The sequence below is a fragment of the Notamacropus eugenii genome, chromosome 2 (genome assembly GCF_028372415.1).
Source record: "Notamacropus eugenii isolate mMacEug1 chromosome 2, mMacEug1.pri_v2, whole genome shotgun sequence".
Taxonomy (NCBI): Eukaryota; Metazoa; Chordata; class Mammalia; order Diprotodontia; family Macropodidae; genus Notamacropus; species Notamacropus eugenii.
The window spans coordinates 269,793,338-269,810,818 of NC_092873.1; the positions used below are offsets into that span (position 1 = coordinate 269,793,338).

General features: G+C 35.7%; 1 protein-coding gene across 3 annotated transcripts in view; it reads left to right on the forward strand.

Moving 5' to 3' along the window:
• ABCD3 (ATP binding cassette subfamily D member 3) overlaps positions 1–17,481 on the forward strand; it is an 89,944-nt gene that overhangs the window by 20,625 nt on the left and 51,838 nt on the right. For 2 of the 3 annotated variants that reach the window (XM_072644061.1, XM_072644063.1), the window contains exon 2: positions 5,540–5,576. The exons of the other annotated variant lie outside the window; for it this stretch is intronic. In XM_072644061.1, coding sequence (XP_072500162.1) covers positions 5,540–5,576 — 37 coding nt within the window. The remainder of the gene's footprint in view (positions 1–5,539; positions 5,577–17,481) is intronic. 3 annotated transcript variants of the gene reach the window in all.

Here is a 17,481-nt window from a genome sequence, read left to right on the forward strand (position 1 = left end):
AGGAAGTTAGGATAAGGTTGTTCTTGTTTAGACATTTCAGTTGTGTCCCATTCTCTGTGACCCCTTTAGGAGTTTGCTTGGCAGAGATACTGGAGTGATTTCTCTAGCTCATTTTACAGATGAGGAAACAGAGTCAAACAAGGTTAATGACTTGCCCAAGGTCATGCAACTAGTAAGTGTCTGAAGCCAGATTTTAACTCAGGAAGATGAGTTCCTGACCCCAGGTCTGTCACTTTTTCCAGTGTGCCACCCCCCCACCCCCGGAAAAGGAGGGCTAAGTTTTGGTAGAAAGGCAGTGAGTTCTGTTTTGGACATACTGAGTTTAACATGCCTGTGAGACATATAGATGACATTGCCCAACAAACAATTGGAGATGTGGAACTGGAACTAAGGAGAAAAATGAGGGCTGGAAATACAGATTCAGTGACTCTGCATTGGGTACTACATAAAGCTCTGGTAGGAAAGGGGGAAAAAGAGAAGTGTAAGACATCTCTGTTCTCAAAGCTTATTTTTAAAAATTCTTTCATCAGTTTGGCAGAGCATTAATTTACCTTTTATCTCAATTAGAAACTGTTCACCCTACATTGGCAAAAAAGTGGGTGCAGTTGTCATTGTGACCTCAAGCCCACTAAATGTTTGAATTTGTTTGGCCTATGGTTATAATGCCAGATGTTAGCTTTCATCTCCCTAATCTTTGTAAATCAATGAACCTGAGTAACACTAGGAGTGAACAAATGACTCATAATTTTATGATAGAGCCCAATGTTCAATTCCTATCTTAAACTGTGTTATGAAACTATGGTCATTTGAAGATGCACAACTGGAAGCCAGAGTTAAGGAGAAGTTGAGAATGAAACAGATTCATGGAAGACAGACAGGGATCAGGGGAGGTGTGGAATGCAGTGGCTAAAGAAATGGGCAAAAGGTTATAGCTAAAATGAACGTTGGGGCCGCTAGTCAGGAAGCCAAGATGGAGTAGTAGGTCAGTTAGGCAGTTAGAAACCAACACTCTGAAAAAGAAATGTTTGACAGGGTAGTGGACAGACTATATGAAAAGCTCCTTGATCTTGGAGTGGCTTCTATTGAATTCAGTTCCTGTCTCTGACTAGATAGGCCTGCTGAGCACCACTTTCCTTAATTACTAAATGAAGATAATAGTAATGATGTCCTAACCCTGAAAGGGTTGTTGTGATGCCAGTGCTTAGGTTAGTAAAGGCACTGAGGCATAGTGTAACTAGATTTATTTGTAGTCAGCAGTTTGGGTGCCTTTGACACTTGACTGTATGACCACCTGCAAATGACTTAAGCTTTCTAATGCAGTTTTCTTCATAAATTGTGATTTACACACACACACACACACACACACACACACACACACACACTCTCTCTCTCAAACTAGAATTGTCTTCCTCATAGAGTGCTTCAGTCCATCAAATGAGATAAAGTTTTAAAAAAAAGTGCTTTGTAAACCTTTAGGTGTTTCATGGAAGTTACTTTTGTAATCCTTAAACTATTAGTGTAATGTAGTGCCTTTGCAGTTTGGGGGAGTGTGGGATAAGGATATTTTGATAGTTCTTTATACCCTTCCATCCTTTATCTTTGCAATTAATGTAATAGAATTTCAGGCTTCACATTAAAGGGAGGGAGTGGTAATGTTTTACCTTGAGATGGAAAGTGATTAGATTCCCTAAATGAAGATTGAGGAAATATGTCCCATCTCTATTAGCCTAAATTCTCTGACATTTTAGACCAGCCAGTAATGAGGAGCTCCTGGTGAGCCCATTGAGCTTCGGGAGAAGAGATCTTTAGTGTAGAACAGTGGTTTTCAAACTTTTTTTTTTTTTAACTTTACAGCAAATGTTGGGCCCTCCTGATAAACCTTTTCATAAAGCATTCTACACAAATAATTTTCTTAGGTCACATTTTATTCAAATAGGGTTAAGAATTTATTATATAATGATGTAATTTATTACATCATTGTATAATATTACATATTACACAAGCAGCTCTTAAATATCAACATGTTAAGTTACTTACAAAGTATAATTTTTATGTTCATAAAAATATTAAATATTAATGTAATGGGTTAACTTGCTTTTTTGGGGCACAGTTTCCTGAAATATCATTAATATTGTTAACAGTAATTCTTTTTCAGTCAGAAGTTATAAAGATAATATAATGTATCAGCAGAAAAAACTTATTTTGCACAAAGTAGATATTACAAATAGTAAAAAATTTGTATAGTTTTGTCTAATAAACAAGATAAATCTTTGTCCACTTATAGCCAAAATATAATGAGATTTGAGGGCTGCATATTATCTATCACAGGACAAGTCTATTAACCATTCCTATTCACATGAAGTAAGACCAAATGAATCATATTTGTCTATGGCAACTGGGTTGTGTATGCATTCATATTAGATATTTCTAGATCTTTAAAATGAAATGAGAATTATTTTTGTATCTTATCAAGTGATTAATAAGACCTCTACTTCCATTTTGCCTGTCAGGTACAAATTGTTAAAATCAGAAAAATAAATTACCATATTGTAAATTTGTTCTCTATAGCTCAATTTTTTTTTCATTTCAGGATCACAGTATGAATTTTGAGGACCTTGCATTGATTTATTTATAATATCTGGTATTTTAAAAATATTTATCAAACACATTTTAGGAGGATTTTTTTTTAACAAAATGAGTTTGCTTCATCTTTATATCTTTATTGTTAAGAAAAATAGCAATTTCTTCTTTTACTTCAATGCTCTCTGAAGTATTTTGACCTGAGAAAGTCATTGTATTTCACAATAAGATAGAAGTGCCCTGTATTTGCTCCCATATTGTCATGCAGTTTTCCAAAAAACTTTCCTTTATGTGGACTCTTCATTAATAAAGTTGATTGTACTTGTGACAACTGGAAAAATTGTATCTCTTCACTTTTATTTCTAAGTATAAGTGATTGTGAAACATGTCATATGTTCAGATTTTATTTTAACTAGTGTTTATTGATCTGTTTCATACTGATTTTGTTTGAGTTCTTAGTGCAAAGTCCAGTCCAGTTCTGCCACATCAGTTAAAAAAAAAACACCCTATCACTTTTTTTTAAAGATTTCTTTTGCTACGTCATTGTCAGCAATAAATTTGCATGGTAACATACTGTCATTCATTTAGCCATTATATGTATGGAAGCAAAGGATCAGTTTTATATCTCTTGTGTCATCACACCTTTTTAGTACAAAATATGAAGATTTTAGTTTCTCATTTAATTTGTAGCACGTCTTCAGACTTTATGGGTAATAACTGCTTCCCACCATGATATCAGCTACCAGGTATTGTTTCTACCTCATCACTTACTAGCTGCAGGTAGCTTCAATATTTCCCCTATTCTACTAAAAGAGTTTATTTAGCAATTCTGTAAGTAACTTTAAACAAAGTAGGCAGTTCCTTTGATATCACAAGCATGATTTTTAAAGTTTATTTTTGCTTATTTAAAAGTATCTTACTTTCTCTGGAAGAAAAATCTCTTGGCCTACCAGTAGCACATAACACTTTCAAGAAGTCATTTCAACTAATTAGGTTTTATGATTCACAAATAAAACATGTAGTGGTTTTTCTCTTTAAGTGCATAAATCTTCCTCTTCTACAAAATACTAGGGACAAAAAATTGGAGACAATAGGTATTATGGTACTTTTAATTTATAGACAGTTTTGAAATTTGGAGTTTATATACTTCGTGTTCAAATGCAGCAGGCAATATGAAGATACAGTTCATTTTTGTTATGAACCTGCTACACCAACTAATGGTGATGGTTGCCTGATCATACCCCAGTTGAGATTTCACACCAACTGAAGCAGATTTGAACTTGCTTATGTATGACATATTATTGGCACAGAACCACATTAATCTTGCTTTTGCTGGCGATGATTTACTATTTACATTGTAAAAAGTGGATATGGTTAAAGAGAAATTTCATGAAAAAAGGTAATATTAGAACCTTATCTCCTCCTATCCTTATTTTGTCAGCATAATCAGAAGTAATCTTTGCTACAAAACCATTGTGTTTTTTAGTAATCAAGGAGTATGGTAGCTTCTGCTTTCTGGTTCATCCATCAGCCAATGTTGTGACCAAATTGTGTGAAGAGAGCCTTGAAAACTCAGATTTATCTTTTTAGTCAAAATATACTCCACTCAACTTAGGTATCTGTATAAGGCAGAGAAATATCAACTTCACTTACAATGTGTTCTGGCTTTCTCAGTCCTTCATTTCTGCAGTTGCTGTTGGTATTTGCTATCATGGCTATTGTGAAAAGACAGAGATAAGGATACCATCTACTTGATGGGAGCATCGGTTTAGAGCCCTTTCCTGGGAACTGGAAATATAAATTTAGATAAGACAGTTCTTGGTGTCAAAGAATTAACGGTTTAATAGGAAGATGAGACAGCATCATAACTATAACGTTGTAAGCGTATTTTTTTGTGAAGTCTGAAAGGAAACACCAACCAGGAAGATAGGGGAAGGCTTCTTAGACAAGCTGGATTTTGAATTGGGCGTTAAAGTAAGGGTAGTCACTCCCTGAGTGAATTGGGGTAGGGAGGGCATCATTCTAGGCAAAGGAAACCTGTAGGTAGTGGCAGGGAAGCAAAAGAATACAGTATATGTTCATGTGTTCAAACTGAAAATTTGTGGGGAAAGAGGGGAAACTCATATTCAGCATATTAGTTTATTATTTGATATCTTTGGAGATAAGTAAAATAACATTTAAGATTTATAAAAATTCAGGTAAATATTAATGATGAACAAAATTTACAACAAGAAAATGAAATAAGTATGCATAGTCATGCAAAACAAATACATATATGTCTCATTTTCTGCTCTAAATCATGTCTGTAATGGATATATGTATATGTGTGTGCACATATGTGTGCATGTGTACATATATATTTTAATTGGGATTGGAGGACAGAAAACTATTTCTGTTCGTTTACAAAATTAGAGGTGGGAAGGGCACTACAGATGCAAAAATGGTGCATACACTTTCAGATGAAGTCACTATTATTATTTTTATTTGACAATTTCATATTGTTAAAAGAGACTGCTTATGAATTGGATTCATCTGTAAATGTTTGTAATGTGAAAATATTCCTTGTCATAAAACACAAAAGGGAAAATGTTTCAAAGACATACACATTTGTAGTGAAATATGCAGAATCAGAAGAGTAATTTTTGCTATATAACATTAATATTATAAAAGCAAAACATTTTGAAGGCTTTTCTAAATTGCTGGTTAGGTGGGAGTGGGAGGGTAAGAGCACAGATTTCCATTAAAAAAATAAAAATAGAGATGATTGAGTACTTCAGATATGGAATGTTGCATGCACTTTCAGAGGAGGTCACTGTAATTAGTTTTGCTTAATTGTTTTACTTTGTTATAAGAGACTTTGGGAGTAAAAGTAATCTTTAAATGTTTTAAAAACAAAGCACATCAATAAACTTTTAAAAAACCTAATAAAGTAAATGATTCTCTTTTTTTTTCTCTGCAGTAAGAAAAGTGGAAAACCACCATTACAGAGCAATGAGGTAATTCTTTAATATTTTCTTTGAGGTAACACTTATTAAGAAATTTTGAAATCCAAGCATAAATTGATAGAACTGTAGAGTTGAACCTAGTGTTCACCCAATGCAGTTTCCCTTCTAGCATAGGATTCTTGCAGAGAGCATCCCTGACAAATGACCATCTAGCCTTTGCTTAATTGTTTCTTGGAGTTGTGAGACAGACGCATATTACATTCTTGGATACCTCAAATCATTAGCTTATCCCTAGGTTGAGTTTAAGTCTGCCTCTCTGAATTGTACTTCCTAGTATCAGTTCTGCCCTCTAGTACACAGCTGAATTGTACTCCTTTTCCAGATGGCAGTCATTTAAATACTTGACAACTGAATTCAAAACTTCTTGTCATTTGCAAATTTGAGAAGTATGGCATCTGTGTTTAACAGAACAATAGCAAGGACTCTGCTGGAGATTTCCCTCCAGATTGATTTCAGTCCATTTAATTACCAGTCTTTCAATTGAGCTGTTCTGAATTCCCTAACTCAGTTTGTAATCCAGTTACTATCTTTCCATGGAATCTTTGTCAAATGACTTGTTCTTGAAGAACCTACACTAATTCTTAATACTCACTGATTCCATTTCCAGATGCTCACTAACCATCTTTTTAACGTTACCTCTTGTGCCTTTTACCAGAAATTGACATTGCTCTCATTGGCATGTAGTTTGAACGATTTATTTTATTACCAATTTTGGATATAGTGTCATTTTTAAATCTTTAACACCTCTTACATCTCATTCTGTTTGGAAGCTCACTGATACCACCCAATTCTATCACATTTGTAATTCTTCAGTTTTCTCACATGTAGTTTTTCAAAATCCAGTGACTTGAGCTCATTGAGGGCAGGCAAGTCCTCTCTTACTGTCTCTTTACTTATGTTGAGTTTTATTTTCTTGTTAGCCAATTTTATTCTCTCTTTCCCACCTTTCTTTTTGGCAGAAGGAACATGAGTAATGTAGGAGTTAAGTAGTTTTTTTTCCTTCTCCAGGGCCAGTTATTTCCCATTTATTCCAAGAAAGATTTTTTTTTTCCTTGCTTAATCATCTCCTTTCATCTTGCATTTCTTTAGTTATCTTCTTTTTGTGGGTGGTAGGGAGAAGCAGTTGGGGTTAGGTGACTTGCCCAGGATTACACAGTGAGTGTCTGAGGCTAGATTTGAGCTCAGGTCCTCCTGACTCCAGGACTGGTGCATTGCACCCCACCTAGCTTCCCAGCTCTTCCCCTTCCTTTATTTTTCTTTACCCTTCTTTTTAAGCTTTAGCTTATTTGGGGTTAAGCCTTTCTAATATTCTCACAGGATTATTCCAGTCTTTAATAACACTCCATCTCCAGATATCTATCCTTGCATCCATCTTCTGTCTTCCGTGGCTTTTTTAATTCTTAGTAGTTTCCATGGGAAACCATAAAATTTTTTTAAAATGAGAATCTTATTTTTCTCATTAAAATTATCATGTTGAAAACCTCCAGTCTTTGAAAGAATTTATCCCTTGTAGAATTGTAGGCTGTGATATAGTCCTTATCCTTGCTCTGCACTTTTGGAAATATGTTCTCCTAAAGTCTAGGGTACAAATCAGACTGGCTTCATTAAGTATGTTATATAAGCAGTTATGTCTGTTGAGTATAAAATGACATGATAATTTAGGTTCCTGTGACTCTAAGAAAAGAACTGGTTGTCATAGTAAAAAAGTCAACTTGGAGCTGTTTAGTAATTGATCAGTTTCTTCCTTCCAGCAGAACATCTCCAATGCATTTATGCCGTCTGTCTCCATGCTAGATGTTTATGACCTGTATACATAATTGAAGGAAGTGCTGAATTTCAGTTAAAGATTAGTAAAAATTAAGATGTATTTTTTTCCCCATAAAGTCTGTGGAACACGCCTCCCTCCACTAGATCTATCAGTGGCCCTCAAAAGGTAGAGTTTGCTATATTCCTGTAATTCCACTAAATTTCAGTGACACCTATGAAGTCTTAGTTATCTTTGTCCTTTAAAGTGTGTTAATGAAATGATTTATTAGCATAATTTAATGCTTCTGTGGATCTGTCATTACAGCTAGGTGGGTTTTCCTTCTATTGATAGAGATTATCATCCATCTATATCTCTCATCCTGTACAAGTCATTTCCAGGTTCTCCAATAAATTCTGATGTTGAGTACTTTCTTCTAGGTCTCATAACATGAAAACCACCCTTCACTCTTGCTATATGACTGACTCTCCTCCTTTTCTGATTTTCTCTGGTAATAGTCTTTGCACAACTTCTGCATAGTTGTTTTTTGTTTCTCTCTATTAACCTTTGAGTGACCCACATGTAATTCTTTGGAGACTGGTGTATCATTAATCAATTCCATATAACATTGCCAAAATTGGTGTAAAAAGATGAAATTTATTTCAGGAAAAGCTTGAGGATATTAAAAGCACTGAAGTTTCCTAAAGTCAGTCAATAAACATTTTAAATACCTTTAAAACACTTTAAATACTTACTATTGCCAGGTACTGTGCTAAGTTTTAAGGATACAGAGAAAAGTGAAGATAGTCCCTGTTCCCAAGGAGCTTACAGTTCAGTAGGGGAGACGACATTTAAGTAGCTATGTGTAAGCAAGATGAATGGGAGATAGTCAACAGAGGGAGGGAACCAGCATTATAAAGGAAAAAGTTTCCTCTATAAGATGAGATTTTAGGTGGGACTTGAAGGAAGCCAGGAGACAGAGATAAGGAAGAAAAATATTCCAGGCAGGGAGAACAACCAATGAAAATGCCTGGACTTGGAAGAAGGTCTTGTTTGAGGAATAGTAAGGAGGCCACTGCCACTGGATCACAGTATATGGTTGTGTGTGTGTGTGTTGTGTGTGTTGTGTGTGTTAAGTAAAGACTAGGTAGGGGAGGGAGAGTAGATTATGAATGGCTCAGAATGCCCATCAGAGGATTTTATATTTGATCCTAGCTAGAGGTAAGAGAGTCGTTGGAGTTGATTGAGTAGAGTGACATGATCAGACTTATACTATAGAAAAATCACTTTAACAGCTGTATAGATGATGGATTGTAGTGAGGAGAGACTTGTGGTAGGCAGTATAATTAGCAAGCTATTTCAGTAGTCCAGGTTGAGGTGATAAGGGCCTTCGCTAGGGTGGTGGCAGTGTCAGCAGAGATATAGGAACATATATATGAGAGATGTTACAAATGTAAAATTGATAGGACTTTGCAACAGATTGAATATGGGGGATGAAAGAGTGTGGAGTAGAGGATCACACCTAGGTTGTGAGCCTGGGTGACTAGGAGGGTGGTGGTGTCCTTGACAATAATGTGACTGTAATGAGAAGTTTGAGGGGGGGCGGTGTTGAAGAAAGATAATGAGTTGAGTTTAAGGATAATTTAGATTTGTAGTAGGTCACTGGAGATGTGAGAGTGGAGGTCAACAAAGAGATTAGGGCTGAATAAGTAGACCTGAGAATAATCATCATAGAGATGATAATTGAATCCTTGAATGCTGATGAGGTCATCACTTGAAGTCTGGATAGGGAAGAGAAGAGGCTGTAGAACTAAACCCTGGGACACTAACACTTAATGGGTGTGACCTGCACAAAGATCCAGTAAAAGGGACTGAGGACTGAGCATATAGGTAAGAAGAGGAGCAGAATAGAGTAATGTCAACCTAGAGAAGAGGGAATATTAAAGAGAAGAGGATGATGAACTGTCCAAGACTGCAGAGATGAAAGATGAGGATTGAGAAAAAGGTCATTAGCATTAAGCAATTAAGAGATCATTGGCAACTTCCGAAGACAGCAGTTTTGTTTGAATGATGAAGTCAGAAGCCAAACTGAAGAGAGTTAAGAAAACGAGAAGAAAGGAAAATGAAGGCATTGATTGTAGTAGGTCCTCTCAAAGAGTTCAGTCACTAAAGGGATGAGAGATATGGGATGATAGGTAGTCAGGATGGATGGGTCAAGTGAAGGTTTTTTGAGGATGAGAATGACATGGACATTTTTACAGACAGTAGAGGAGCAGTCAGTAGACAGGGAGAGATTGAAGATAAGTGAGAGAGGATGATAGAGGAAGCAGTCTACTTGAGAAGTTGGGTTGTTATGGAATCAGTCATTTGTGCCTATAGAAAGATTTGTCTTGGCATGGAGAAGGGCTAAGATGGAGATGGTGGCAGAATGCCTTTGGGTGATGTGAGATTAGGAGAAAGGGAGAAGAGGGAGTTCTTGATTCATAACAAGCCTTCTCTGATTTCTTTGAAACTATCCCTTTTATCATTTCTTATGGCACATTCATGTGCCATAATGGGTATAGCCATTCCCCAATTAATAGGCGCCCTATTAGTTTCCAATTCTTGCCACTACAAACAGATCCTGTAAATATTTTTGTTCTTATGTCTCCTTTTCCTCTTTCTTTGATTTCTTTGTGAGGATAGGCCTAGATTTTCTTCTTTCCTTCACCTCACTATCAAAATTTTCTTTCTCTTCCCGATTAAATCAGGTGTTATTAGAACAGCTTCACATTTATGTAGGAAGGACAGAAATACATGGCTCTTCCAGCAGATATTTACTTTTCAAGAAAAGGGGTTTTGAATTTTATGAAAAAATGAATTTTTTTATTGCTGGAATGTTTGGGATTTTTTTTTAACCTTCTGGTGCTTCCTGCCTCCTTCAGAAGACCCCTCTCTCCCCACTCAAAGTAGTCTGCCAGTAGTGAAATAAGTGGAGTTATAAGTGTTCATTATCATGCAGTCATTTATCATATTTAGCACTATTTTCCCACCTTTGCAAATGACTACCCTGGATTCAGTAAAAGCAGAATGATTGCTAATTGCTAAAAAAGAGTGATTACTTCTTTGTTCTTAGTGGCAAAGGAAAGCTATACCAGAATAAAAGATTTTATGCCCTGAATATAAATAGTCCATTTCTGTTTGTACATGGTTGTTTTGCTGAGTCCTAGGGAATAAAATTTTGTTCCTTCAGTGTTTTCCTTCAGCAAAGCTCTATGAAATGGTTCTGGAGCCCTGGAATGTTACCTCATTTTACTTTCATTACATTTCTGAATTTGATCATATTCTGTTGCCATTTCTTAAGTTTAAACAACTGAGATTTCTTCATTTATTCTAGTTCTTGACCCTATTTTTAATCTTTAGATAGTTTAGTTTGGGGTACTTCTTGGCAATTTAGTTTTCAAACTGGTTATCACTTCCTAGTCTTCACTCTTTGAACTGGTTTTTTTTTGTACATTTTTCACCTTGTAAGTCTTTCAAATGGTACTTCATGACAAGAGTTTGCTCTCTTTCCTGGAATTTTTTTCTTTAAATTATGGGAGGATTATTCAAATGCAAGTTCTGCCTTGCTCTCCAGTTTGTATTTACTTGGGTCTAACAGTAATATATAAAACATAAGGGAAAAGTTTTCTAGGTAAAGGTCTGATAGTGTTCTTTTATTGATCTTACTATTCTGTAACATCAGTTTTCCCTTCCCCAGTTTCCCAACACTTTATTCTGCATCTCTGGGAAACAGAATTGTAAAGTTTTGGGAAGGCCAAAAGTTTACACTTTTGTCAACAACATTCCAAATATATGTTGACTGTGTTGTTGAGTAGATTGGATCTGATATTTTGTTACCCACACTACTTCATTTCTACTATATGAAGTATAGCATCACAGAAACTTAGACTTGAAAAAGGAGTTAGAGGGAAATGCTATTCTGCTGCTTACTTGTCCTTCAGGCATGTGCTTTAAGATTACTTTTGTCTTATTGTACAATTTTGTAAATTTTGTAAATATTGCAGTTTGCAACAAAGAAAAATGATCAAAATGCTATCTGATAGCTAGATTTTGTTCTTAGAGGTAGTTAGATACATTTAGCTTTTTCCTCCCCCAATTTTGAATCATTCAGTTATTATGTCTGATTCTGTGCCAGGTGCTAGAGATTCGAAGATAAAAATGAAATATTCCCTGTCCTAATGAACTTATATTTTATCAAAATTGAAATTAGCTATATAGCTCTTTTAAGTCCCTAATGCCTTTTTCACTTCATTTTTTTCTTTCAATGACAAGTCCAACCAATTTTTTGAGGATAAATACTATAAGCATTTTTTTCTTTGCATCCTCTCCCTTTTCTCTTCCTCTTTTCTTGTCTCTAAGGTCAAAACTTACAGTTTAATACTTAGTAAATATCCCTCCAGTGGTACAATTTACATGATTATAAACCATGCACATCACTTCATCTTGTATAACACTTGGTTATGCCCTTCCAAAAATCCTCAGTGGAGGGTTCATTCAGTGTGTCAGGAGACCATCCCCTAGGTCTTTTCACTTCCATTATGTGTGAGAGTAATGTAGCAGTTAAGTGTCAGTTATCCCTCTTTGTTACAGAACTGGTCTACTTTTTTTTTCTGGTTATATATCTCCTGTGGATGATCTTTTGTACTTTTTGTTGCATTGCCTCCAAATAATCATTACTTAATTATGGTAGGATGTTTATGCCTGCTTTAATTTCTCCATTGTTTTTCGGGTCAGCTTTGATTTTGATTTTTCAGAGATTGTGGTGTTACAGGGTTCTGTCAACTCATTTTTCCTTTGATTTTTTCTTGTTTGAAGCAATACTTAAGATATTTGGCTATTTTCCTCCAGAGGTTATACAAATGATTTTATATTTTAAACAAGTGTTGCCTTTTACTTGCCATGTTGTTATGCTTGACAAGAGGTCCAAGTATTTGCTGGCCAAGTTACTGGGCAGTTGTGGCAATTCACATTGACAGATCTTCCATAGGAAATGGTTTTAGTGTATGTTGGTGTCAGTTCTTATGTGATTTCATTTTTTGGAGTCAGTGACTTCTCCACTTTATCCTTCTCATTGGTGTTGATTTTCATCTTTAACAAGTCAGAGGTCTGACTGAATACTGCAATTTGAAAATGACTCCTGTATCAATATATTGTCATTTTCAGTCTTTTAAGCTATTGGAAATTTAATTTTTGTTGTGTTATTTTGTTGCTTGCTATGTCTGTCACCTTCTAAGTATTCTTGTGAAGGTATTGATAATGTAGATGTGAGACTTTTCTTAATCCTATACCATATTTTCCAACTTATTTTTTTGCTTTCTTCCATACCCTCTTTTATTGCTTGTAATTAAGTTCAGAATAACAGTCCTCTATTTTTCTTTTGCTTTTTGAAAGATAAACTTATCAACAAGGCAAATCAGAAACTTTTCAATTGTCCTGTTTTCTAGCAGACAGAGAGACCACCACTGTTTTATTGCTGTCTCCATCACTACTTTGATTACCCAATTTTTGTAACCTTTGTGATTTATGCCAGGAATTCCTAATCCTGTTTTTTGTGCTAGCCTACCACATTGCCTCAGTTTCTCGTTTCCAATGTCTTCCATCTACATTCCTCCACTCAGGTTAGTTGGTTTCCACCCAGATCTTTTTGGTATACAGTGTTGCCTAAAGTTACCTAATTGGTTATATTTGAATTATGTATTTCCCTACAGTAGCTTCATACAGTCACGAGTTGTATCCTGTCAAGTTTCAATGATAAGTAAATAGGATTTTGTATGTGAATTGAGCTCCCCAGCTTTATTAGAGCTCTTAAGATCACATACCAGATTTGAATTTCTGTTGCCTTTTTCCTATTGGATATCCCTACTTTAAAGAACTTCTAGCAGTTCATATTCAACTTGTTTAAAACTAAACTATTTTTTCCATTTAACCTTGTTTCTTTTTTTGATATCTTCCTCTCTCTTCCTGTGTACCAGCACTTTCCTAGTGACGCATACTTGAAATGACTGAGACATCTTTGACTTCTGTCTTATCTTATATATCAAATCTAATTATATGTAATATCTTTTGCATTTGTATCAGAAGTTTCATCATTGACTGGTGACTGTTAAAGTTGTTCTTTTAAAAGTTCTTAATTCAGAAAATAATGTAGGATAAACATATTCAAGAGTTGAAAACAAAATTCTGTGTAAAGTTCAGGGGAAGAAAGTTTATTACTCATTAGAAGAATCAGGAAAAGCGTTTTCATATTTGTATTGGGCCTTGAAGGATGAGTGGGGATTTAATAAGTAGACAGAGAGGAAGAGAAAATATTTCAGTTAATAGGGAATAGCATGAGCAAAGATACAAAGATGGGACAGTTCAGGGCATATTTGGAGGGTAAAGTATTTCAGTTTGGCTGAATGTGGACTGCCTGGGCAGGGTGGAGCTGATAATAGGTAACACTGGGAAGTTTGGGTTATGGAGATACCAGGTATGGAGGGCATTGAGTGCCAGACAGAGAGAGGATTTTACCTCACTTGTAATATAATGGGATGCCACTTAAAGATTCTTGGGTAGAAAAGTGATATGATATACCTAAGAAAGATAAGACTAGTAGTCATATGAAGGTTAGTTGGGAGTAGGATGCATTGAGGAGGCAGGCTATAATATTAGAAGGCTATTGGAGTTGTGAAGGTGAGTAAGAATGATAGGTGGGAGAGAGATTGTAGAGACAAAATGGATAGGACTTTGTAACCAAATGACAAGGGGGCAAGAGGGAAAGAGTCAACTATAACCCTAAGGTTTCAGACCCAGGAGATTAAGTGTCTGGTGGTGCCATTGATAGAAACAAGGAAAAGCAGATTTAGGTGAAAAGATAATAAATTCGGTTTTGGTTGTACTCATTTTGAGGTGCATAATAGGATATCTGGGTTTCTTGTCCTATAGGTACTTTTAAAATGTAGGCCTTGAAAATTAGGGCTGGAGAAAGTCACCTACAAAGAGATGATATTTCAAGCAATAGCGTGAATGCAATTTCCAAGAGAGAGTATAGAGCAGAAAAGAGGGGCAAAAGCAGAACTTGGGATAACTGTCTGCCTCAAGGGATTAGGAAAAGATGAGGACAGTGAATAAATATTTAAAACATAAATATACAGTCTTAAATTAATAAAAAGGTGAGCTTAACTACAAAGAAAAGGAAATTTTTAGAGGCCAAATTGTTCTTTCCATTTACATTGTTGTCTGCATTGTGAACATTATTTTCCTGACCCTGCTTACTTTACTTTTTATCAGTTTGAGTCTCTCCATCCTTCTCTATATACATCATGATCACCACGTCTTACAGTACAGTAAGTTCCATTACATTCATGTACCATTTTTATCTCTTCTCCCAATTAATGAATCAATCTACTTTTTAAAAAAGGTTTTTGATCCTGCAAATGCTGCTCTAAATATTTTTATGTATATGGAATCTTTTTATCAGCTACTTTCTTGGAATGTATGATCAGCAGTGGAATCTCAGGGGCAAAGGATATAAATAGTTTAGTCATTTTGTTTGTATAATTTCAAATTGTTTGCCAGAAGAGGGCCTCGGACGGATCCCTGTGGGATAATTGTGAGATATTTTGAAATAGTAGCACAGTTGTGACAGCTATCAAATTGTGATACCTTTGCAATTTATTATGTGAGATGAAATGCTGAATTTGGGGAACAGCAAATAGATCAGTTTAACTTGAAAGTAGTACCTGTGAAAGGGAGTAAGTAATATGTAGTGAGCTTAGACTGGAGAGGTGGTTTTACCCAGATTGAGAAATGCTTTGAATGTCAAGAACAGGAGATTTGTGTTTTATCTTTCAAACAGTAGGGAAGCACTGGAACTTCCCTACTGCAGGGCAGTGCTATGGTCACATTGGTGCCATAGAACATTTATTTTGGCAGCTCTGTAAAGGATGTATTAGAGAGAGGAGACAGCAGAAGCAGGATAAGTACCAGACTTTGGCATGAAACAAAGGGAGGCATGAATAGGAATTGAACTAGAATAGTCAATAAGTAAAGAAACATAAATGAATGCAAGATTTCCAGAGGTAGAATCACTAAGACTTAGCTGCCTAGATCTTGAGTTTCCAGCCAATAAAGACTCATGTGCTCTTGAACCTTTTCTGCTTCTAATATTTTTATGATTGGCTTTTCAGAGTTTGTTCTATCGTCATTAGTGCTAGACACATGAAGATAAAGTAGTTACTCTGGGGGAGCAGTTGTGTTTTGCCCTCTTTACTATGCAGTAGCTCTTAAGTTTAGTTTTCCTACAGGATTATATGGAGCTTAACATCTCCTTGATTTCCAATTCTTTGCCAGCACAAAAAGAGCTGCTATAAATTTTTTTTTTTACATAGAGGTCTTTTTCCTTTTTCTTCGATCCCTGGGATACAGAGCTAGACTAGTGGTATTACTGAGTCAGAGGGTATGCACAGTTTTTTAGCTCTTTAAATAAAGTTCCAAATTGTTTTCCAGAATGGTTGGAGCAGTTCACTACTCTACCAGCAGTTCATTAGGGTACCTATTTTTCCTTCATCTCCTCCAGCATCTGTCATTTCTGATAGGTGGTACTTAAGAGTTGTTTTCATTTGCATTTTTCTAATGAATATCGACTTAGTAAAATTTTAGCTCATCATTTGGGGAATGGCTGAACAAGTTGTGGCATTTGTGGCATATGATTGTGATGGAATATGATTGTGATGGAATATTGTGCTGTGGGAAATGATGAAGGAAATGGATTCAGAAAAACATGACAAGACCTATGTGAATTGATGCAGAATGAAATGAGAAGACATTTGTGCATAGTAATAACAGTGTTGTAAAATTGTGAGCAACTATGAAAGAATTGTTTACTCTGATCAATGCTGTGATCTAAGACAATTCCAAAGGACTCATGATGAAAAAATGCTATTCTCCAAGAAGAGAAGCAATGAGCTCTGAGTGCAAATGAAAGTATAATTTTTTCACTTTATTTTTCTTGATTCTTAAAACAATATGGCTAAAATGGAAATATTTTTTGCATGATTTTACATGTATAATTGATATATTTCTTGTCTTTTCAATGAGTTGGGGAGGAATTGGGAGGGAGGCAGAGAATTTGGAACTCAAAAAGAAAAAAATGCTATAAATAAATGATAAATTGGAATGTTTTTTAGAAACATATAAGTTCCATGTTTCACAGCTATAGTATTTACCTGTGCTTCATTCTGAACTTCCTTCTGTTCTCTTCTGTGCGCTAAAATAAATGTTTTAGTAGTCCTTTTTTCTTTTGGCATCCCTTGTTCTTTGCCCACTACTCCAAGCCTCCCCCCAATTAAAAACTAAGAGGAAGGAAGGAAGAAAAAAAGGAACTCTTTTGAGAAGTATAGTGAAGCAAAATCAATCCACACAGTGGCCATGTCCAGAAATGAATGTCTCATTCTGCACTTTGTGTCCTCTTTGTTAGGAGGTAAGTAACATGCTTTTAATCAGACGTCTTCTGGAGATATACACACATATGTGATTGGTCATTACGTTGATTGTTTTTCTTCACAGTGTAGCTATACTTGTATGAATTGTTCTTCTGGTTCTGCTTACTTCATTTTACATCAGTTTATAGTTGTGGGATTCTTTGAGATTATCTCTTTCATCAAAAATATTCCATTACATATACCACAATTAGTTCAACCATACTCAGTTGCCTAAGAGGCTTTCTGAGAGTTGAGTGGCAGGTAAACACCAAAGGTGAATGAACAGTCCTGAAAAGGGCTTGGTAAGTCAGAGTTGCTTGTTTTCCTTGAACATGTGCCTCCAAGAAACTGTAGCATGAGGAGCCACACTGTGATAAAACTGTTTTGGCAGATGAGCTAAACCAGATTGGGGGTAAATGACAGGTCTGCAACCCATTGGTGATTTAGGGGGACGTCTTCCCCAAACATATGAAGACTTTTCTTCATGGAATGAGCACATGAGAACAGTTTTTTCCAGTAGCCATGAAGACAGCTGAAGTAGCCTCTGTGGAGTGCTTAAAGCTTGGTTAGATTTCAAAGATAGAATGGTCATCTACAGCATCCCTGGCGATCGCCAGTCTTGACTTTTGTCTTGCCACTAGACTTTGAT